This window comes from Somniosus microcephalus, chromosome 3 (genome assembly GCF_052327205.1).
Source record: "Somniosus microcephalus isolate GS21.2 chromosome 3, FLI_Smic_1.0, whole genome shotgun sequence".
Classification (NCBI taxonomy): Eukaryota; Metazoa; Chordata; class Chondrichthyes; order Squaliformes; family Somniosidae; genus Somniosus; species Somniosus microcephalus.
In genome coordinates this window covers 30,594,849-30,618,455 of record NC_140989.1, presented here as the reverse complement: position 1 = coordinate 30,618,455, position 23,607 = coordinate 30,594,849, and the positions used below count along the sequence as shown (strand labels likewise).

General features: G+C 48.7%; 1 protein-coding gene across 2 annotated transcripts in view; it reads left to right on the top strand.

The window, feature by feature from the left end:
• The window catches only part of smyd3 (SET and MYND domain containing 3), a 1,021,495-nt gene that overhangs the window by 825,952 nt on the left and 171,936 nt on the right, over positions 1 to 23,607 (top strand). For both annotated transcript variants that reach the window (XM_085979790.1, XM_085979791.1), the window contains exon 6: positions 10,500 to 10,567. In XM_085979790.1, coding sequence (XP_085835916.1) covers positions 10,500 to 10,567 — 68 coding nt within the window. The remainder of the gene's footprint in view (positions 1 to 10,499; positions 10,568 to 23,607) is intronic.

Genomic DNA, 23,607 nt, shown 5'->3' with positions numbered 1-23,607 from the left:
CTCAATGCAAGACAAGGCGCGCTCCTCGGGCCCACGCAGAAAGTAGCCTGGACTTTCCCAATTGGGGGTCGGACTCCCGCCCGCCACCCACCCCTGACCCCTGCTGAATTTCTGGCCCAGAGTTGTTGAAGTACTTGAGGTGGGCTCCCTGGCATTTGGCAGCTAACGCTGGGCGGATTATAGTCAAGGCATGCTGCAGCCCGGCAGTGCCACCAGCCTCCGAGGTGCCAGTAAAAAAAAAAATGGGAAAAATGTCTCTCCGTTTTTTCCTCTTTCTTCTGGGGCTTGTGTATAGCAACAGTTAGACAGCCATAAGACAGGCCCTCCTCCACCAACTTTCAAACGCTGCATGCCTGGGTCTAACAGGTGGCCTTGGTGTTCAGTGACGCAAATGCCGTGAGATATGTTGGAGGATGGACCTCCCATCGTTTGCATGTCATTTACGTGTGTCTCACTTTATATGGGTGGGCGCATCTTGCATTGCCAGACCTGCTCACATGGGGAATAGGAGGAGGCAGGGATGGGCATAGTGCATCCCGAGCAATCTTCTGACATCCCTCCCCACCCACCCCACATCCACTAGGAAACCGTCAGGAGAGGGCTGAAGAATCTAGTGCATGCTCTTTCTCTAAGTTGGTGGTGCTCTTGCTACAGCCCAGCCCACCACTTGCAGCCTGCCTGGCCCCTCACCTTGGTTCTTTGTGCATCACTGGACCTCTGTTTAGGGTTGTCCTATGAGAAGAGATTGAGTAGAATGAACCTATATTCTCCGCAGTTTAGAAGAATGAGAGGTGATCTCATTGAAATGTATAAAATTCTTAGAGGACTTGACATGATAGATGCCGAGAGGTTGTTTCCCTTGGCTGGAGAGTCTAGAACGAGGGGTCATAGTCTCAGGATAAGGGGTCGACCATTTAGGACTGAGATGAGGAGAAATCTCTTCACTCAGAGGGTGGTGAATCTTTGGAATTCTCTACCCCAGAGTGTTGAGGATGTTCAGTCGTTAAGTATATTCAAGACAGAGATTGATAGATTTTTGGACTCTAGGGGAATCAAGGGATATGGGGATAGGGCGGGAAAGTGGAGTTGAGGTCGAAGATCAGCCATGATCTTATTGAATGGCGGAGCAGGCTCGAGGGGCCGTATGGCCTACTCCTGCTCCTGGTTCCTATGTTCTTATGTTTACGACTGACTTGGCTGTGGAGTGTTGCTGACACGGGCAGCCATTGCCATTCCTTCCCCTCTCGTGTCTCCAGTGACAGTAAACAAGGGGAGACTTTTAGGAAACGGGGCATCGATAGCACAAGTGAAGGGGTCACTTGCAACTCTCCGCTGTGGCACAGTTGGAAACAGGGAGGTCGCCACGTGACTAATTGTGGACGCAGGGTTGTGAGCAATCACTCCAAAACACAGTGGGCTCGAAATTGGGTTGCATATCGCCTGTTTTCCACCCACGCCTGATGTCCTGAGTCTGAATGGTGCCAGGTGAAGCCGATTTCCGAATTCCCATTGATACGCCGCTCCTTAAACCCCGTGCGTCTTGCACCTGGGGTACACGTCACCTGCATCTGAAATGTGTCCGGTGTGAAATGAACGGAGATTTGGTAACCCCGTTGATCACAGCGTCGTGAACAGCAGTCTTCTCAGACATTTTTGAGTCCAGTTTAGTATATAGAAACATAGAAGATAGGAGCAGGAGTAGGCCATTCGGCCCCTCGAGCCTGCTCCACCATTCAGTGAGATCATGGCTGATCATCCAAACTCAGTACCCTGTCCCTGCCTTCTCCCCATATCCCTTGATCCCCTTAGCCTTAAGAAATATATCCAACTCCTTCTTGAATATATTTAATGAATTGGCCTCTACTGCCTTCTGTGGTAGAGAATTCCACAGGTTCACCACTCTCTGGGTGAAGAAATTCCTCCTCATTTCTGTCCTAAATGGCTTACCCCTTATCCTTAGAATGTGACCCCTGGTTCTGGACTCCCCCGCCATCGGGAACATCCTTCCTGCATCTAGTCTGTCCAGTCCTGTCAGAATTTTATAAGTTTCAATGAGATCCCTTCTCATTCTTCTAAACTCCAGCGAGTATAAGCCCAATCGACCCAATCTCTCCTCATACCCGGGATGGCAGGAATGACGTATCAGCCTGGTGAATCTTCGAGAAAAGCATTTCTATAGCGCCTTATAAAAAGAAAAAAGAAAGACTAGCATTTCTATAGCGCCTTTCACCACCACCAGACGCCCCAAAGCGCTTTACAGGCAATGAAGTCGTTTTTGAAGTGGAGTCACTGCTGTAATGTAGGAAACGCGGCAGCCAATTTGCGCACAGCAAGCTCCCACAAACAGCAATGTGATCATGACCAGATAAACTGTTGGTTGAGGGATAAATATTGGCCAGGACACCGGAGATAACTCCCCTGCTCTTCTTCGAAATAGTGCCCTGGGATCTTTTACATCCACCTGCGAGAGCAGACGGAGCCTCGGTTTAACGTCTCCTCCAAAAGACGGCACCTCTGACCGTGCAGCACTCCCTCAGCACTGCACTGGGAGTGTCAGCCTAGTTTTATGTGCTCAAGTCCCTGGAGCGGGACTTGAACCCACGACCTTCTGGCTCCGAGGCGAGGGTGCTGCCAACTGAGCCACTCGCTGACACTTTCACTATAGCTGAAAAATGTGAAATGTGTCTGTATTAACAAGCTGCAAAAACCGACAGGGATTAGAGATTGCCGTCACCTGACACCATTCCATTTCTCAACACCAGTTGTTGCCTACCTACAATTTAACATTGAGATGCCACTTCGCACCTCTCTGCCTCCTCTGGCTAGGTAAAAAGTGAAGTGAGATGGCTCGGAGTTCAGTGGCAGCTGTTACTGTCAACATGGGAGACTCAGGGGCTAAACACCAGCCAACTGACACACACGTTTAACAAACAAAAGCCGCCAGCTTAGCACTTACTACTAGTTGCTGTAATATTGCAGCTAGCTCCCAATGCATGGGGTCAAAGTGGACTTGCCTTAATAAGGCCAGTGACAGGAAAATAGCAGTTTTTTTCTTAAATAGAATTCAGGAGAAACTTCTTTACCGAGAGAGTGGTTAGAATTTGGAACTTGCTACCACCACCACCGTAACAACAACAACTTGTATTTATATAGCGCCTTTAACGTAGTAAAACACCCCAAGGCGCTGCACAGGAGTATTTTAAGACAAAAAAATTTGACACTGATCCACATAAGGATAAATTAGGGCAGGTAACCAAAAGCTTGGTCAAAGAGGTAGGTTTTAAGGAGCGTCTTAAAGGAGGAAAGAGAGGTAGAGAGACGGACAGGTTTAGACAGGGAATTTCAGAGCTTAGGGCCTAGGCAACAGAAGGCACAGCCACCAAAGGTTGAGCGATTATAATCAGGGATGCTCAAGAGGCCAGAATTAGAGGAGCGCAGATATCTCGGGGGGTTGTGGGGCTGGAGGAGATTATAGAGATAGGGAGGGGCGAGGCCATGGAGGGATTTGAAAACAAGGATGAGAATTTTGAAATCGAGGCGCTGGTTAACCGGGAGCCAATGTAGGTCAGCGAGCACAGGGGTGATGGGCGAACGGGATTGGTGCGAGTTAGGACACGGGCAGCCGAGTTTTGGATGACCTCGAGTTTACGTAGGGTGGAATGTGGGAGGCCAGCCAGGAGTGTGTTGGAATAGTCAAGTCTAGAAGTAACAAAGGCATGGACGAGGGTTTCAGCAGCGGAGGAGCTGAGGCAAGGGCGGACACGGGCGATGTTACGGGGAGTAGTTGAGGCGAATAGTATCAATGCATTTTAAGGGGAAGCTAGATAAGCCCATGAGGGAGAAAGGAATAGAAGGATATGCTGATGGGGTTAGATGAAGAGGGGTGGAAGGAGGCTCATGTGGAGCATAAACTCTGGCATGGACCAGTTGGGCCGAATGGCCTGTTTCTGTGCTGTAAATCCTGTTTAAGTTGGGTCTTCACTGCTGCTGGTCTTAACGAATTCACCGAGTTTAATTCAGTATTGCTGCCAGCTGCTGGAAACCCACGCATTGGAGGCAAGAGCGAAGCGGTTCTCTGATAAAGGGAGCATTTTCCTCTGTTCCAGTGAGTATAAAAAAGCTAGTGCCATCTTGAATCTGGAGTCCTCATACATCTTTTGCCTTATGTATTCAGAGCGGTCTGTGCTGAGCTTTGTTGGTGTCTTCACTCAACAAATTTTACTTTTATTCCCACTTCTTAGAATATCATCAATTAGTGACAGCGCAAAGGAGAATATCAAAGGAGGTGAATTCCCAATGCAAGCAATTTTCTTTTCCTGGTGAATCAAAGTGATCCTTGATTGACTGAATTCCATATCATTTATAATTTTTTCAAAAACTATGCAAACTTCACTTAGATCCTATTGCTGTGCGATTCTGATGTGCCGTCCTCCTGGGCTGGAGACACGGCTTGGAGCAGGTTGTGGCCTAGCCTCGGGGGGGGGGCGGTGGTGGGTGAGGGAGCAGCTAAGAAAATCAATTGGCCTCAGCTGAAGGCCTTGTGGCTCATTATAAATCTTCAAGCACATTATCTTCCATTGGTAGGCCTCACGTCGCCTTCTTGTTTGACCTAATTAAAGAAAGAAAGATTTGCATTTACATAGCGCCTTTCACGGCCTCCGGAAGTCCCAAAGCGCTTTACGACCAATGAAGTACTTCTTGAAGTGTAGTCACTGTTGTAATGTAGGAAACGTGACAGCCAATTTGCGCACAGCAAGCTCCCACAAACAGCAACATGGTAATGGCTAGATAATCTGTTTTAGTGATGTTTATTGAGGGATAACTACTAGCCAGGACACCAGGGATAACTCCTTTGCTCTTCTTCGAAATAGTACCGTGGGATCTTTTACGTCCACTTGAGAGAGCAGACAGGGGCCTCAGTTTAACGTCTCATCTGAAAGACGGCACCTCCGACAGTGCAGCACTCCCTCAGCACCGCACTGGAGTGTCAGCCTAGCTTTATGTACTCAAGTCTCTGGAGTGGGACTTGAACCCACAACCTTCTGACTCATAGAGACATAGTAAAATAGGAGCAGGAGTAGGCCATTCGGCCCTTCGAGCCTGCTCCGCCATTCAATATGATCACTGCGCTGGAGAGTCAGCCTAGATTTTTGTGCTCAGGTCTCTGGAGTGGGACTTGAACCCACGACCTTCTGACTTAGAGGAGAGGGGCTTTTACATGTTGTTGAACAAAAGCTCTTGGCAAAATGGCAGCACATGTTGTTGTTTTATCAAAGTTCCCTAATGAACAATGCAACCTTTAAAAACTGAGTGAAATGTGGCCCTTCCCTGCCCGCCACCCCATTATCTTTGCTCAGGGGAACATCAACTGCATTGAACCAGCCCTCTTGTTACACAGCTGAACAAAAACCATCCATTAATGATTATGAAGTGCCGTGCCATATTTAGCCATGTTAGAGGATGGTTTACGTCAGGGAGATGTGTTAAAACACAGATGGGTTGGATTGCAGCTTGTGATTAATGTTGTTATTATGACAGCTGGTTTTGTATCCTGATGTATGATTACACCTAAGTATCACTTCCAGTAAAGTTACACTGTACTTTGTTCCATGTGCAGTTAAAGCAGTTCACACACTGTTATTATGTTTACATTCTCCCGACCGCTGTATCAGACCACAGAAATGGGGAGTGTGTGGGTGGCCCTGGAATGGGTTGACAAAAAAATAAGTTTGGAATGGCAGAGTGAGGTTTAATTTGTTCAATTTGGATCGCTGTTCACCTAATGGGATTAACGAGGACTTAGCTTTTATTCTTCTGCTATTTAAACAAGACCGGTCATTTTTAAAAATTTTGTTGCAATGTTAATAATTCCACAAAGAATTTAGTAAGCCAACATTAACACAAATTAATTATGCCTCGAGTTGGCTTAGTTTGGGCCAGCTTGTGGAATGCCTTTATCTGGCGCCTTCAGTTTTGTTTAAGGAAACTAAAAAAAACCTTGGGCCCAAATAGCCTCATTTTCAGAGATCATGGGGGGAAAATTCAGTTGTTTGCGCCTCCCGTTAGCGCCTTAAGAGGGCGCTAATGGGACGCAAAGCAACTAGCGCCCGTGCGCGGCGATGTTTGTGCGCTGCTCGCGAAATTGACTGGACATTTTGTGGCGGCGCTAAACACTACCGCCACGGTCTCCTGCGCCGGCTGATTGTGACGTCAGTCGAGTGCGCAACGCCCTGGTAGCGCCCCAGACTGGATATTGAGTGGCGCCCCCTGCCTTACCGCCTGCCGCTAGCAACGACAGGTTGAGGGGAGCGCTATGCTGTCAGAAAGGGACTGGGGGAGCGCTATTTAAAGGCGACCGCTTCCTGCCTTTTTTTGTCGGTGAGTTTTGCACCACACATTCTGAGAGAGAGAGACTTCTGGAGAGATTCAACGCTGTGTGAAGGGGTTTTGGGTACTGAGCAACACATTGCAGGTTTATTTTGATTTGCCCTTCCTTGCCTCGCCAGCGCTGAGTTAGCGCCTCGCTCCTCGGCCTTTGCGCCTTAAGACAGATGTGAAGCGCCCGATTTAGCGCTCCAATCACCTCCAGGGGCGATAAAAGCCAAGTTTTCTGTCGGAGGTGATAATTAGCGCCAGGCGCTAAACTTAGCGCACGGCCGATAACGGCGCCCCAAACGGGGCGATACCGAATTTTTCCCCCCATATGTACCCATAATGCACTACAGCCCCAGTGCATTTTTTTAATTTTTTATTCGTTCCTGGGATGTGGGTGTCGCTGACAAGGCCAGCATTTATTGCCCATCCCTAGTTGCCCTTGAGAAGGTGGTGGTGAGCCGCCTTCTTGAACTGCTGCATTCCGTGTGGTGAAGGTACTCCCACAGTGCTGTTAGGGAGGGAGTTCCAGGATTTTGACCCAGCGACGATGAAGGAACGGCGATATATTTCCAAGTCAGGATGGTGTGTGACTTGGAGGGGAACTTGGAGGTGGTGGTGTTCCCATGCACCTGCTGCCCTTGTCCTTCTAGGTGGAAGAGGTCGCGGGTTTGGGAGGTGCTGCTGAAGAAGCCTTGGCGAGTTGCTGCAGTGCATCTTGTAGATGGTACACACTGCAGCCACGGTACGCTGGTTTTTGAATGGTGAGAGATGGGAAATGTTTGCACTCAGAGGGACCTGGGTGTCCTTGTACATGAATCACAGAAAGTTAACTTGCAGGTACAGCAAGCAATTAGGAAAGCAAATGGTATGTTAGCTTTTGTTACAAAGGGATTAGAGTACAAGAGTAAAGATGTCTTACTACAATTAAACAGGGCATTGGTGAGGCCACACCTGGAGTACTGTGTACAATTCTGGTCTCCTTACCTAAGGAAAGACATAATTGCCTTAGAGGAAGTGCAGCGAAGATTCACTAGACTGGTTCCTGGGATGAGGTGATTGCCCTATGAGGAGAGATTGAGTAGACTAGGCCTATATTCCCTAGAGTTTAGAAGAATGAGAGGTGATCTCATTGAAACATATAAAATTCTTAAGGGGCTTGACAGGGTTAATGCTGAGAAAATGTTTCCCCTGGCTGGGGAGTCTAGAACACGGGGTCACAGTCTCAGAATAAGGGGTCGGCCATTTAGGACTGAGATGAGGAAAAATTTCTTCACTCAAAGGGTTGTGAACCTTTGGAATTCTCTACCCCAGAGGGCTGTGGATGCTCCGTCGTTGAGTATATTCAAGACCGAGGTCGATAAATTTTTGGGAACAAAGGGAAATAAGGGATATGGGGATAGTGCGGGAAGGTGGAGTTGAGGTAGAAGATCAGCCATGATCTTATTGAATGGCGGAGCAGGCTCGAAGGGCCAAATGGCTGACTCCAGCTCCTATTTCTTATGTAATTGGATAGCCCTTTCAAAGAGGCGCGATGGGCCGAATGGCCTCCTTCTGTGCTATATGATTCTATGTCTGAATGATTTGGTTTTATTGGTGTAACCACAGCTCAGGATGGTCGGCTTTTACTGATGAACATGTCCCCATTTTGCAATGGTTATTTTGTTTGGTTTACAGCGAGAGGATTGATCACTGCCCACACACATCTGCTGCCAGGCTGACTCTTTTTTTGCAGGTTGATGCTCTTGGTTGTAGACCAAGGATGTTGTCTTTGCGGGCCACACGTGAAGGTTAAATCCAGTTGCCACTAATATACATTAGTCAAGTTGCTAATACTAATAGATAATGGCATTCCGGTGTATCCACTAACTAGACAACAGCATCACAAACCACCCTTTCCAAACATCCAGGGTCCATGAACTTCAAACAGGTCAAACTAGCAAATAAGAAATATTAGCAAATGTGACCTAGTTACCTATGAGGGCTGGATTGCCGGGGGTTTGGGGAGGACGTGCATGGCCCACACAAGCCATAATTTGGACGTCCCTGCTGTAGTCATAAAACTGTCGTCTTTATCAGCTCATTCATGTCTAGCAAAACCCGACAGAAGTCATATCCCAGTTACACTGTTCATGCCCATGTAGCAGAATTGTTTGAGCAAGTAGGCCAGGCTGGTTATTCAGCGAGTTTAGCCGCAACAGGAAGTAAAACAGTTTCCATCTTGTGTGAGTGGCTTATTTATCTAAAGTCAATGTTTGCTTTATATAGTTTGAGTATAACGTGGGATAAATTGTTCTATCTCACTTCAGTGTGGTTGATGTTCTGTTAGCATTGGTTATGCTGATGTTTTCTTATTTCTGACTACTCATGTGAGAGAAACGTATTATAGGAATACATTCACTGTTTTATTTCCACTAACCGTGCGCTTGTAATTTTAAAATTAATGTTACTTTGACTGCATTTTTTATTTAAAGGGTGACATGAATCAGTCATTCATGAAAGAAAGACTTATGAAATAATACTGAGCGGCCTGCGGGTGGCGCTGTCCAGGGAGAGTATAAATACTCGGGCATGGGCCCAGCTTGCGCAGGACATTCTTAACAGGAACTAGTGAAGGACACAACTAGACCTCCATGTTGTAAAACAGTTGATTAAAGCTTTGTTTAACGCTTAGACCAAGTAGTTTTCTTACGTCAAAGGGTGCATCCATTAATGTCACTGAGCCATCGTGACACCAATACTGTGAAACACTGCACTGTTATAAATTGTGAATTCAATTCATTGCACCATTATGACCTCCCCAAATATAGCACCATCCTCTGACCTCCCATCACTGCCATATCCAGACATAGCTACACCATGGCTACCCTGCCGAACTGCATCACTATCCCGCCACTAAACCATCAGTACCCAGCCAAGAAGCAGCTCCATCTCTCCACCACACCATCTGTACCCTGCTAATCTACATTACTATCTCTCCAATAAACCATCATTATTCTTCCCCATCAGCCCTGTTCCACCACCAATCTATCTGTACCCAGTCCTGTCCCTCCACCAATCTATCTGTACCATGTCCAGACCCAGCTCACCCTCCATCAATCTATCTGTACCCAGCCTAGACCCATCTCTGTCCCTCCACCAATTTATCTGTACCTAGTCCAGACGCATCGCCGCCCCTCCACCAATCTATCTGTACCTAGTCCAGACACAACGCCGTCTCTCCACCAATCTATCTGTGCATTTCTAGACACAGCCCTCTCCCTCCACCGCACCATGGCTCTCCTGTCTAGACACAGCCCTCTCCCTCCACCGCACCATGGCTCTCCTGTCTAGACACAGCCCTCTCCCTCCACCGCACCACGGCTCTCCTGTCTAGACACAGCCCTCTCCCTCCACCACACCATGGCTCTCCTGTCTAGACACAGCCCCATCCCTCCACCGCACCACGGCTCTCCTGTCTAAACACAGCCCTCTCCCTCCACCACACCACGGCTCTCCTGTCTAGACACAGCCCCATCCCTTCACCGCACCACGGCTCTCCTGTCTAGACACAGCCCTTTCCCTCCACCGCACCACGGCTCTCCTGTCTAGACACAGCCCCATCCCTCCACCGCACCATGGCACTTCTGTCTAGACAGAGCCCCGTCCCGCCACCACACCATCCATACCCTGCCAGACACGGGTCACACCACCGGCATCCTTTCTCACATCTTAGAAAGTGCTGATGAAAGGCATGTCTGCTTTTGCTGCCTCCCATTGTACTGGGCACTGAAATATATAATGTTACCCGAGATTCCCACCATCACGCAGGCTTTTCTTGTCACACAGTTTGCACAGCGAGCCTGTTCCTCAGTGGGGAACAATCAGAAAAGTTATTCTACACCAAACACACGGCTCGCTAATAGCTGCCCATTAAATATTTTCTTTACTCTTTATACGGCGCGCTGTTGAGATCGAGTAAGGATGTGTGAATTGAGAAGTGGTGCAGTGGGATCTCTGCACAGCTAAAAGTGCTGGCGCTCCACACACACACACTCACACACAGAGCGTCCTGTTGTCTGAGCAGGAGCCCGGGATTCCTGGTGGAGGCTTGGTGTAACGTGGGACTTTCCTTCTTGTTTACACAGGTGATGTGCAACTGTTTCACTGTCAGCGACGGGGAGATGCAGGAAGTTGGTGTTGGCCTCTATCCCAGGTACAGTGAGCGGAGTCTGAGCAAACCTGCAGCTCGTGCTGTACGAGCTTTGACTTCTTACCTTTAACTTGCTCTCTTAAAAAGAAACTAAACTTCTTCTTGGACGCGGGCTCGTGTGCTGTGGCAGCTCTCTGCAAATGAAAGCTTGTTTCCCCCCCCCCCCCCCCCCAAAGCGTGCTCCTTCGCACGCCCCTGCATTTTGTTACGTTAAAGGCGCTATATAAATGCAAGTTGCTGCTGCATTGCTCTGCACCTGCCACTTATCTGGCCACTCTGCTAACCTGCTAATACCGTAGAATCATTCAGCACGGAAGGAGGCCATTCTGCCCATCACGCCTGTGCCACAAAGAGCTATCCTAATAGTCCCATTGTTAGATATTGAAATCTCGGATGCATCATTTAAACTTTCTTATTCAAAATTGCTATCAGATTTAAAGCTACGACTTCCCGCTGCTCTGATTGGCGGTGAAGTCATTGGAAAGCAGTTGACAATCAGGGAAACAGCGATTTACTTGTACTTCTCGCAATCTAGTATACTGTATTCGCTGCTCACGATGCGGTCTCCTCTACATTGGGGAGACCAAACGCAGATTGGGTGACCGCTTTGCGGAACACCTCCGTTCAGTCCGTAAGGGGGACCCCGAGCTTCCGGTGGCCTGTCACTTTAATTCACCGCCCCACTCCCACTCAGACCTCACTGTACTCGGGCTCTTGCATTGTTCCACGGAAGCTCAGCGTAAGCTCGAGGAACAGCACCTCATCTTTCGATTAGGCACTTTACAGCCCTCTGGACTCAACATAGAGTTCAACAATTTCAGATCATAACCTCGGCCCCGCTCATATATATATTTTTTATCCACACCTTTTGTTTGTCTTTTCTTCTCTCCCACACGACAGCTGTCTTTCATTCTGCCAGCGCAATTTACACTTCATCTAGAGCCATCCTTTGTTTCTGAACCTGTTCCATTACCATCTCCTTTTGCCTTGAATATCTCTTAATGTCTCTTAATCTCTTCCGCCTTCCATCCTATCACAGACCTTCCCTTTTGTTCTTTCATCCCCTCCCCCCCTTTCCCAGCCCCTATACTTGCTTAAAAATCTGTTCCATTTCCTGCTTTTTTCCAGTTCTGACGAAAGGTCATCGACCTGAAACGTTAACTCTGTTTCTCTCTCCACAGATGCTGCCTGACCTGCTGAGTATCTCCAGCATTTTCTGTTTTTATTTGAAGTAGATTCAATGCTGGTATCCACTGTAGATATAGGCCGAGAAATTGGAACCTTTAGCGCCAGCTGTTAAGGCCGGTTTTGAAGAGAAAAAATGCTGCCGCCTCGCTTCCGGCGTGGACCGCGGCGACCGCCATATTGGGCAGGTCAGCAGCGCTGCCGTTACCTGCGCTCGCCGCAATTATTTTAAATTTTCCCAGGAGCGTGAAGTCAGTCGGCGTGCGATGCCGAATTGAGGCACGCTCAGCAATTTTGGACGTCGCCGCTCCTCTTAACGCCTTCTCCGAAGCACGCCCGTGCGCGCAGCTGTTAACCTTGGCCCGTTTTCAAGCTTAAACGAATTTCTAGGCCATAATCTATACGAGATGTATTGTGAGGAAAAAATCTTTTAAGCAAAACATGGAAGTAAACATGTCCTCCTGAAATCTCCACCATTCTTCCTCACATCTTGTGATGACCCCTTATTTTGGTATCATCGGCAAACTTTGGTATCATTCCTCTTGTGCCTCACGTCCAAATGACTTCTATAAATGGTAAACAAAGAAGTCCAAGTATAGATCCCTTGGGCACAGCACAACCCACATCCAGCCAACATCTGTTTACCCCTACTCATCGCTTTCTGCCCCCTATCTGCCTCTACCTTGTGGCTACATTTCTTTTAATACCATGTGACGTAAGAAAACTACTAAGCACTTGGTCTAAGCGTTAAACAAAGCTTTAATCAACTGTTTTACAACGTGGAGGTCTAATTGTGCCCTTCACTAGTTCCTGTTAAGAATGTCCTGCGCAAGCTGGGCCCGTGCCCGAGTATTTATATTCTCCCTGGACAGCGCCACCCGTAGGCCGCTCAGTATTATTTCATAAGTCTTTCTTTCATGAATGACTGATTCATGTCACCATGGGCCTTCGTTTCATAAGCAGTCCCTCACATGGCACCTGATCAAAAACTCTCCAGTATGCAATTCTGTGTCCTACAGCCCTCCGTAAACTCTCCCACCCTCCCCTCCTCCCTATGGAATGTTAAACCGTTTCAGTCCAAACCTATAGTCCGCTTCCAACTAAATATTTATCCAAGAGCAAAATACTGCGGATGCTGGAAATCTGAAATAAAAACAGGAAGTGCTGGGAATAGTCAGCAAGTCAGGCAGCATCTGTGGAGAGAGAAACAGAGAGTTAACATCTCAGGTCGATGACCCTTCCTCAGAAATATTTATCCACCTCCTTTTCGAAGGAGATATTGGCTCAGCCTCGACCTTTACTTGGAGTCTGTTCCACATATCCACGACTCTGTGGGGAATAAACAAATCTTCTCTAATCTTTATTTTTGCTTAAGGCTGTTAAACCCGTGCACTCTAGCAATGCTAGTCAATTAGCTTCTTTACACCTGCGTTATTTATAGCTCTCCGCATTTTCACAGACCCTTCAATTTTCTTTTCTCTGAAGAAAACTGGCTCAACTCTCGCAACTTACTTTCCAAAGGCCTAGGGCTGAATTTTAATGGGGAAGGCGGGCTGGGGTTGGGGGCCACTGAGGAGGCTGGGAGAACGGGTTTCCCGCAGGCCCTGCCGAATTTAACAGCAGGGCCTGATTTGAATGGGAAGCCTCTGTTTTCCAGCCGCAGCCAGCCAGATAGAGAGGCTGGCTGGCTCCGGGCGGGTAGGCCTGCGGCACTAGGCCGCACAGTGGAGGGAGGGAGGGATCGCGTGGGGGCCGTGGTTGGCCAGAGGAGCGGGGGTGGGAATTGCAAAAAGATCAGGGCCTGGAGGAGCAGTGCGGTGGGGGGGGGGGGGGCGGTCTAAGGAGATCAGGGGTGGCCTCGGGGGGGGGGGGGGGCGGGGGGAAATCGTAAAAAGATCGGGGGCAGCCAGAGGAGCGGGGGCGGGATCTGAACATTGATCGGGGGGGTCGGGGAGCGGACATAGCAGCGGGGATGGTCTGAACATCGATCGGGAGCCAAAGGTGCGAAAATAGAAACGGGAGGATCCCGAGGATCGGCAGCCAAAGAAGGGGTGGGGGGAATCCCAAGGATCGGGGGGCTGGCCAACGGCTAGAGAAGGGGGGCCGGGGGGGGGGGGCATCGGAGGGGGTTTGGGAGGCCTCCTGGGGGGATCAGAGGTCTGGGAGGGAGTGCGGGGGAGAGATAGGTGGCCTGGAGGGGGATTGGTGGCATAGAAACATAGAAGATAGGAGCAGGAGTAGGCCATTCGGCCCCTCGAGCCTGCGCCGCCATTCAATGAGATCATGGCTGATCATCCAAATTCAGTACCCTGTCCCTGCTTTCTCCCCATATCCCTTGATCCCTTTAGCCTTAAGAAATATATCTAACTCCTTCTTGAATATATTTAATGAATTGGCCTCAACTGCCTTCTGTGGTAGAGAGTTCCACAGGTTCACCACTCTCTGGGTCAAGAAATTCCTCCTCATCTCAGTCCTAAATGGCATACCCCTTATCCTTAGACTGTGACCCCTGGTTCTGGACTCCCTGACCATCGGGAACATCCTTCGTGCATCTAGTCTGTCTAGTCCTGTTAGAATGTTATAAGTTTCAATGGCCTCGCGGTGGGGGGGAGGGTCTCTGATCGCATGGGGGTTTGTTGGGTAGGGGCGGTGAATCCAGGAGCTAAGTGGAAAGGCACTTACATCCTGGATCCAGCAGTCCTCGCCTTGCTTTAGCTGTTGGGTTTTACGAGGCTTTCAAAACCCGACCAGCTAAAGTTAAATACAAAATGGAGGTTAAAGCAGAGGCTTCCAGCCTCATTATAATATTCAAATAGATGGCCCGCCTCCTGGCAGCGGATTGGCTGCCCGCCCCCCCCCCCCCCCCCCCCCCCGTCCCGCCTCCGTTAAAGTCGGAGGTAGGTGGGTTCAGGTCGGGATTCAGATTTTTAACACTTTAACTTCCCACATGCCCCCAACCCACCCGTTTTTTTTCCAGAATCAGCCCTGGTCACTCTTCTCTGAACTCTCTCCAATTGATCAAGGTATGTTTGAAGGTATGGGGCTTCCCCCCCCACCCCCCACAATTACACCCATTCACGTAGGGATACCAGCGTTGAAAGGGCGACTGGCCCTTCTTCAATGAATGAAGATACTGAGGGTCAGGTAGAAACTGCTGCTGTTGTGTGTGTCAGCGGCATCCTGCCCAAGTACAACTCTTGAGTAAGTTAAACCATTCACAGGTGCACACAATAACCTGCATTTATCCGACACCCTCAACTTGGGAAAAGGTCCCCAGGCACTTCCACGTTAAAAAAAACGTGCAGCTTCCCCCGAAGGCTCAGCGGATTTATTCCGCGAGTGATGGAAGCACATAGAACGAGAAGGACTCGGGGTCAGTGCCCGGTCAATGTTGAGTTAGCGCGTCTCAGCCAGGCATCAAAAGTGGCCTCAGGGTTAGACAGTGGAAAGCAACCAGGGCTCCTCCTCTTGACTGCTGTCGAGCCACCCCAGCTGGAAGTGCGTTTCTATAAAAGAAAGTACTTGCATTTCTATAGCGCCCGAAACTGCACCAGCGATAACTAGCGTTGCCTCGCCAGTGATCTAGTTAAAACATTATGATACCCTTGCATCAGTTTCATAGTGAAGCCATGTGAATTAAATCTTGTGCAGAAGGACCTTGATGCGCCACAAGAGTTTTCAGAGGAGAGGGGCAAGGCTGGGCGATTTGCGGGCAGTTAAAGGGGCACTGGCTCCATGAAAACTGAACGCATATTGTGCCAGGTGGACATAAAAGATCCCATGGCACTTTTCGAAGAAGAGCAGGAGAGTTCTCCCTGGTGTCCTGCTCCACATTATTTTGGCAGGAAGAATGTGGAAAGCCAATACAAGCTAAATGGTACAATTATAAGGGGGGGGGGCGCAAGAACAGAGAGACCTGGGAGTGTTTGTGCACAAATCTTTGAAGGCGGCAGGACATAAAGTACATGGGATCCTGGGCTTTGTAAATAGAGGCACAGAGTACATAAGACAGGGTGTATGCTAAACCGATATAAAACACTAGTTCGGCCCCAGCGGAGTATTGTGGCCAATTCTGGGCACCGCACTTTAGGAAGAACATGAGGGCTTTGGAGAGAGTACAGAAGAGATTTACTAGAATGGTCCCAGGGATGAGGGAATGCAGTTACGTGGATAGACTGGAGAAGCTGGGGTTGTTCTCCTTAGAGCAGAGAAGGCTAAGAGGAGATTTGATAGAGATGTTTAAATTCATGAAGGGTTTAGATAGAGTAGATAAAGAGAAACTGTTTCCATTGGCGGAAGGGTCGATAACCAGAGGGCACAGATTTAAGATGATAGGCAAAAGAACCAGAGGCGACATGAGGGAAAACTTTCTAATGCAGTGGAATGCACTGCCTGATCGGGTGGTGGAAATAGTAGTCTTCAAAAGGGAATTGGATAAATACTTGAAGGAGAAAAAAATTGCAGGGATGTGGGGAAAGAGCAGGGGGAGTGGGACTAACTGGATTGCTCTTCGAAAGAGCCAGCGCAAACTCGATGGACCGAATGGCCTCCTTCAGTGCTGCACTATTCTATGATTCTATAAAATTTATCCCACACCCTACACCATCAAAAAAACTATTCAGGTAAATCTTGATACGACAGCACCATCTCTTCCTAATTGGGTTTCAAGTACACTAGAATCACAAGTGTGGAGATCAGCAAATATTTAGGCTCTTCACTCTGGAACCACATAAGAGTCCAACCAGCGAGATCCTCGCCTTACTTTAGCAAGTCTGCCATTTTGAGCAGAGTGGAGGAACTTTGCTAGTCCCATTAGGGGAGGTTTTCCTGGGCCTGCGTCCAGACGCACTGGATAGTGCGGGTGCAACAAATAATCGGAAAATCGGGCAGGTCAGAACACACGCCTGGAAAGGAACGGGTCCGACCTCCCTTCCATTTAAGTTGAAGGGACACCCGGTGGGTTCCTTTGCAGGCTAAGGGTTACGGGGAGCGGGCAGGAATTTGGACATGAGTCTAGGTTCGGATCAGACATGGCCCTGTGGGTAGCGGAGCGGGCCCAGGGGCCGTGTAGCCTGATCCTGCTCCTATTTCGTGTGTCTAATTCTGTTAGATTCAGGAGATGGTTCTGTGATAGTGGATTGGCGGTTAGGATCAGATCAGCCATGATCTTATTGAATGGCGGAGCAGGCTCGAGGGGCCGATTGGCCTACTCCTGCTCCTATTTCTTATGTTCTTATGTTCAGGCGTGCACTCTCTCCTGCCCAATGTTCCGATATTCACTGCTCCCAGGCAGCTGAGTGCACCTGGGTGCCGACTCCTATTGTGTCTCACACAGAAACCAGTGCAGGATTCCTTTCAGCTGTCTCATTGTATTAGGGGCGTGAAAATTGTTCAGTTCGTTATTTCCCACATTACATAATGTGTCTGGTGAGTCAAAGAATATGGAAACTTTTGTCATTTTTTCTCCCTCAGATAGAAGCTTGTGGGGGGAGGGGTGGGGCCTACAGGTGTGAGATAAGAATGATTTTAATTGGCGTATTTCTCAGGAAGCTATCAGAAAAGTATGACAAACTTGTGCGTATATGTTAAATATGATTTGCGGCGTATGGAAGTTTTTAAAAATTCATTCATGGGATGTGGGCGTCGCTGGTAAGGCCGGCATTTATTGCCCATCCCTAGTTGCCCTTGAGAAGCTGGTGGTGAGCCGCCTTCCTGAACTGTGCTGTTAGGGAGGGAGTTCCAGGATTTTGACCCAGCAACGATGAAGGACCGGCGATATGTTTCCAAGTCAGGATGGTGTGTGACTTGGAGGGGAACTTGGAGGTGGTGGTGTTCCCATGTGACTGCTGCCCTTGTCCTTCTAGGTGGAAGAGGCCACGGGTTTGGGAGGTGCTGTTGGAGAAGCCTTGGTGAGTTGCTGCAGTGCATCTTGTAGATGGTACACACTGCAGCCACGGTACGCCGGTGGTGGAGGGAGTGAATGTTTCAGGTGGGGGATGGGGTGCCAGTCAAGCGGGCTGCTTTGACCTGGATGGTGTCGAGCTTCTCGAGTGTTGTTGGAGCTGCACTCATCCAGGCAAGTGGAGAGTATTCCTGACTTGTGCCTTGCAGATGGTGGAAAGGCTTTGGGGAGTCAGGAAGTGAGTCACATGTCGCAGAATACCTAGCCTCTTACCTGCTCTTGTTACCTCAGTATTTATGGTCAGTGGTAACCCCCGCCAGGATGTTGATGGTGGGGGATTCGGCGATGGTAATGCCATTGAATGTCAAGGGGCGGTGGTTAGACTCTCTTTTGTTGGAGATGGTCATTGCCTGGCACTTGTGTGGCGCGAATGTTACTTGCCATTTATCAGCCTAAGCTTGAATGTCGTCCAGGTCTAGCTGCATGCGGGCATGGACTGCTTCATTATCGGAGGAGTTGCGAATGGAACTGAACACTGCAGTCATCAGCAAACATCCCCACTTCTGATTTTATGATGGAGGGAAGGCCATTGTGATCCATCTCGGCCTCCCCACTAGGTCCGCACCATCACAGAAGTCTGTTGCCTAATAGCTGTATACACATATAGAGGCAGAACTTGCAACACACAATCTAGAAAAACAAATAACGAATGCATTTTAAGAAACGAAAGGAAATGCTGCGCCTCTAAACTTCAGGGATATAAAATAGGATCTTTTATAAGTGTACATGTAGAACTGTGTGATGTTTATGCTCAGCAGTTCGTCTAACACGGTTTTTTTTGGAAGGGAGAGGTTGTGCGTGTTTGCTCCTCCAATGGGCTGAGCTGGTTAAGTCAAGCCCCTTATTAAAAAGCAGTTTGGGCAATCGGCCAGTATAGGCAAGAGAATGTCTATGTAAGGAGTAACAGGAGCTGTAGAAAACGCACCAAGTGCAACTGAGGTGAAATGGCTGGGCCGCCAGAGTGGAGCTGCGTCTCTCCCCGGTTGGGAGCCAGTGGCAGCACTTGTTGTGCCAGCATTTTGCAATCAATCAGGGCTAAATCTGAACCGGGTTAACAGTTTTCTGGAGAGCTTGCAAACTGAGAAAAGAATGTTGGCAACGGGAGGTACTTTTTAATTTAAAAAAAAATCTCTATATCCAACAAATGTTCCCTCTAGTTTTTTTTACGTGCGCGGCCCCTTTAAATTTGCTGCACAGTATATTTTTCCAGTGGCAACAGCTGGTGTGAGCGGCTTCGCAGGAGCTCCCGATCGATGGGCGGCCGCGAGCCTGGGGGGGGAAACGCTGCATCTGACCAAACAGCACATTGTATCCTTGGGTGGCAGCTTTGCTGCGGGATTAGGCAATGAGGAATATCCTGTGCAGCATTCCTTTAATTGCTACATTTTCAACAAAACAAAACAAAAACATCCAAAACATCCTACGACAGGACTTGGGCTGTGGGGGGCGGTTGGGGGGGGCGGGCGTGGGGAGGGAAATTGGCCACTGCTAGGAGCGTGAAACGGGCTGCTAGCAAATCGACGGCCCATTTTACACTGTGCCCAATTTCATTTTCCATCGGTTAAGCAACGCCTCGATTTTAAAATTCTCATCCTTGTGTTCAAATCCCTCCATGGCCTCGCCCCTCCCTGTTGCTGTAATCTCCTCCAACCCCACAATCTTACCCCCCTCCCCCCCCCTCCAATTCTGGCCTTTTGAGCATTCCCGATTTTAATCGCGCCACCATTGGCGGCCGTGCCTTCAGCTGCCTGGGCCCTAAACACTGGAATTCCCTGTCTAAACCTCTCCGCCTCTCTACTTCTTTCTCCTCCTTTAAGACTCTCCTTAAAACCTACCTCTTTGACCAAGTTTTTGGTCACCTTATGTGGCTCGGTGTCAAATTTTGTTTTATAAAGCACCTTGGGATTTTTTTACTACGTTACAGGTGCTATAGAAATACAAGTTCAATGTTTCCTGTAATCTGCGCACTGCTCCAGGGGTCTCGTGCAGCCGGCTCTCCAATGCAATAACCACGCGGGCGCGGTATTTTGAACGGCCCGCGTGGCGCCACAAAAATTACAGGGAACATTGTACAAGTTGTTGTTGTTGTAAAAGAAGGCTGCCGATTCGCTATCAGCCCGTGGTTGCGCTACTGGGGCCGACCAGTTTCACCCCCTGGATGTTTCATGAGCGAATGCCCCAGGCTCTGTGAAGAGGTGACCTTCTCCCGCACCACGTTGTAGCTGGGGCCCAGCGATGGCTGCTCATGCACGGATACAGTCCAGGCATTCGGTGCTTCAAACAGCAGAATCACACCCGAACATTTTGGAAGTTTAGTCTACTACCTGGATATTTTTTTTTTGGTTAGTTAATGATTTCACGATTGTATTTTGGATTTCCCAAGCCGTACACCGTCCCCACAGGCCAAGAGGGAAGGCCTGTAGGTGACCTGCTCTGTGACTTGAGCTTGTTGCTCTTAATGTTGCTGGGCGGTGGCTGAAAGTATTCTGGGATGACTTGCCCTGTGGTTTTACCTCCACCCTGAGGACATATAAGAACACAAGAATTAGGAGCAGGAGTCGGCCAATCGGCCCCTCGAGCCTGCTCCGCCATTCAATAAGATCATGGCTGATCATCGACCACAACTCCACTTTCCCGCCCGATCTCCATATCCCTCGATTCCCCTAGAGTCCAAAAATCTATCGATCTCAGCCTTGAATATACTCAAAGACTCAGCATTCACAGCCCTCAATGTGGTCGCTGAGCTGCCGTTTTCAGGTTACAATTGCCACGATACACATGGAGTCGAGGAGAAATCTTTTCACCCAGAGGACGGTGGGAGTCTGGAACTCGCTGCCTGAAAGGGTGGTGGAGGCAGAGTCCCTCCTCACATTTAAAAGGTACTTGGATATGCACTTGAAGTGCCGTGGCCTGTAGGGCTACGGACCAAGAGCTGGAAAGTGAGGTTAGCCTGGATAGCTCTTTTTCGGCCGGCACAGACACGATGGGCCGAATGGCCTCCTTCTGTGCCATAAACTTCTATTCTACAAAGATACAAGAGTAATCCGTAAGGTGCAGCAAACTTTCCATGCTTATTGGATCTTCAAACCAACTAAGGAATCCACAAAGCTGGAGTTTTCTACTGGCCTGATATGAAATGCACACTGTCTTCTTGTAGGGACACACTCATGTACCGAAGGCCAGGGAAGTTAAGTACAAGATTGGCCATAGCCAGGGCTTACCTCAAGTGCGCGTCGGTTTAATGCAGGAGTTTAACTGGCACTGATCAGCTTCACATTGCTTGTTCAGCTCGAGCTCTCTTATCCATTGGGGCATTAACTTGCACAGCATGAAGCAGCCCAGCCCCAGTGATCGGTCGAATCCTCCAAGTTCCCACCATTGAACCAGGCTGGCTGGACCATCGTAAACAGTGCCCTGGAGTACCACGAACCTACCTGGTGTCAGGTACTCATTCCACGGTGTTCTCACTGAAATCAGTGCCACTAATTCCTGGGATGAGAGGGTTGTCCTATGATGAGAGATTGTGTAGATTGGGCCGATACTCTCTGGAGTTTAGAAGAATGAGAGGTGATCGCATTGAAACATACAAGATTTCGAAGGGGATTGACAGGGTAGACGCTGAGAGGTTGTTTCCCCTGGCTGGAGTGTCTAGAACTAGGGGGCATAGTCTCAGGATAAGGGGTCGGCCATTTAAGACCAAGGTGAGGAGGAATTTCTTCACTCAGAGGGTTGTGAATCTTTGGAATTCTCTGCCCCAGAGGGCTGTGAATGCTGAGTCTTTGAGTACATTCAAGGCTGAGATAGATTTTTGGACTCTCGGGGAATCAAGGGATATGGAGATGGGGCAGGAAAGTGGAGTTGAGGTCAATGATCAGCCATGATCGTATTGAAAGGCGGAGCAGGCTCGAGGGGCCGTATGGCCAACTCCTGCTCCTATTTCTTATGTTCTTAAAACTCTGCTCAAATTTATCAAAGTAAGCCCCCACTTAAATAAATAGAACTGAGACGTCCCAAAGAGCTTTACAGCTAATGAAGTACCCTTGGGGTGGGGGTGAGAGAGAGAGAGAAACGCTAAACTCTAATAACTGTGAATAAAGGCCTCTTTCGGATGAGACGTTAAACCAAGGCCCCGTTCTGCACTCTCAGAGATCCCGTGGCACTATTTTCGAAGAAAAGCAGGGGAGTTATCCCCGGTGTCCTGGCCAATATTTATCCCTCAAACAACATCATGAAAAAACAGAATATCTGGTCGTCCTCACATTGCTGACTGTGGGAGCTTGCTGTGCAATATTTGGCTGCCGCGTTTCCTACATCACAAGGGCGACCACACTTCAAAAGCACTTCGTTGGCTGTAAAGCACTTTGGGTCGGTCCTGAGGTTGCAAAAGGCGCTATAGAAATGCGGGTTCATTCTTTTCTTTCACGAAAATAAGCCACTGGGAGTTAAATCGATTAACACTTAGCAGTGAGAGAGGTAACGTCAATGAAGGGATTTGTGAAGCGCAGGTTAGCGCTGTTGACCCGATGGCTGAATACCTCAGACGTACCCATTTCTGTGGGCGAGTCCAGCGGTGCCTTGCCACGGTAATAATGCACAGGAGGAGTGCAGTACGCTGGGTGGAATGACAGCGCCGTGCCAACCTTGATCTGCAAAAAAAAGACACGCTGCGCGCGTTGAGCTTATCAGTCTCGCCCAGTATGGGGTTTACAGCATCAATCAGAAACAGGAAAAGTCCTGGTACAAATAAATACAGTCCAAATCGTCAGGCATGAACCCTTATCGTTGGATGGCTGTTATTACTTAAGTTCTGAATTCTCTCCTCCTTGAGACACATCACTGTACGCTGAAGTCCTTTGTTATCGCAGCTATTATGTAAAAAAGGAGAGGGAATTTGTATTTACACAGCGCTCCTAATGAATTCAGCAGCGCTAAGCCTCAGTTAAATGGATTACATGGATTTTACTGTTTAGGGTTTAGATAATTAATGGCTGCTTTCAATTTTAATTGACGGAATATAAAATGCCGTTTGTAACCTGCACTCGCGAGGGATGTGCCCTATATCTGGATGTGACTTGCATACAAATGTGGAAAGTGAGCAAGTTACTGAGATGAAGCAAAGCTCAGTCACCACCTGCCTGCCCTTAGTAAAAAAAAACAGCTTGAATCTTTTACACTGTTGCTCTCCCCACTCCCCCCGCCACCCCATTACGCCCATTCACATAGGGATACCAGCGTTGAAAGGGCGACTGGCCTTTCTTCAATGAACGAAGATACGGAGGGTCAGGTAGAAACTGCTGCTGTTGTGTGTGTCAGCGGCATCCTGACCAAGTACAACTCTTGAGTAAGTTAAACCATTCACAGGTGCTCACAACAACCTGCATTTATCCGACACCCTCAACTTGGCAAAAGGTCCCCAGGCACTTCCACGTTGAAAAAAACCGTGCAGCTTCCCCCGAAGGCTCAGCGGATTTATTCCGCGAGTGATGGAAGCACATAGAACGAGAAGGACTTGGGGTCAGTGCCCGGTCAATGTTGAGTTAGCTCGTCTCAGCCAGGCATCAAAAGTGGTCCCAGGGTTAGACAGTGGAAAGCAACCAGGGCTCCTCCTCTTGACTGCTTTCGAGTCACCCCAGCTGGAAGTGCGTTTCTATAAAAGAAAGTAATTGCATTTATATAGTGCCTTTCAGGATGCCCCAAAGCGTTTTACAGCCAATGAAGTACTTTTGAAGTGTAGTCACTGTTGGAATGTAGGAAACGCGGCAGTCAGTTTGCTCACAGCAATGTGATAATAACCAGATCATCTATTTTTTCGTGATGTTCGTTGAGGGATATATTTTGGCCAGGACACCGAGGGGGAGAACTCCCCTGCCCTTCTAAGCAGTGCCGTGGGATCTTT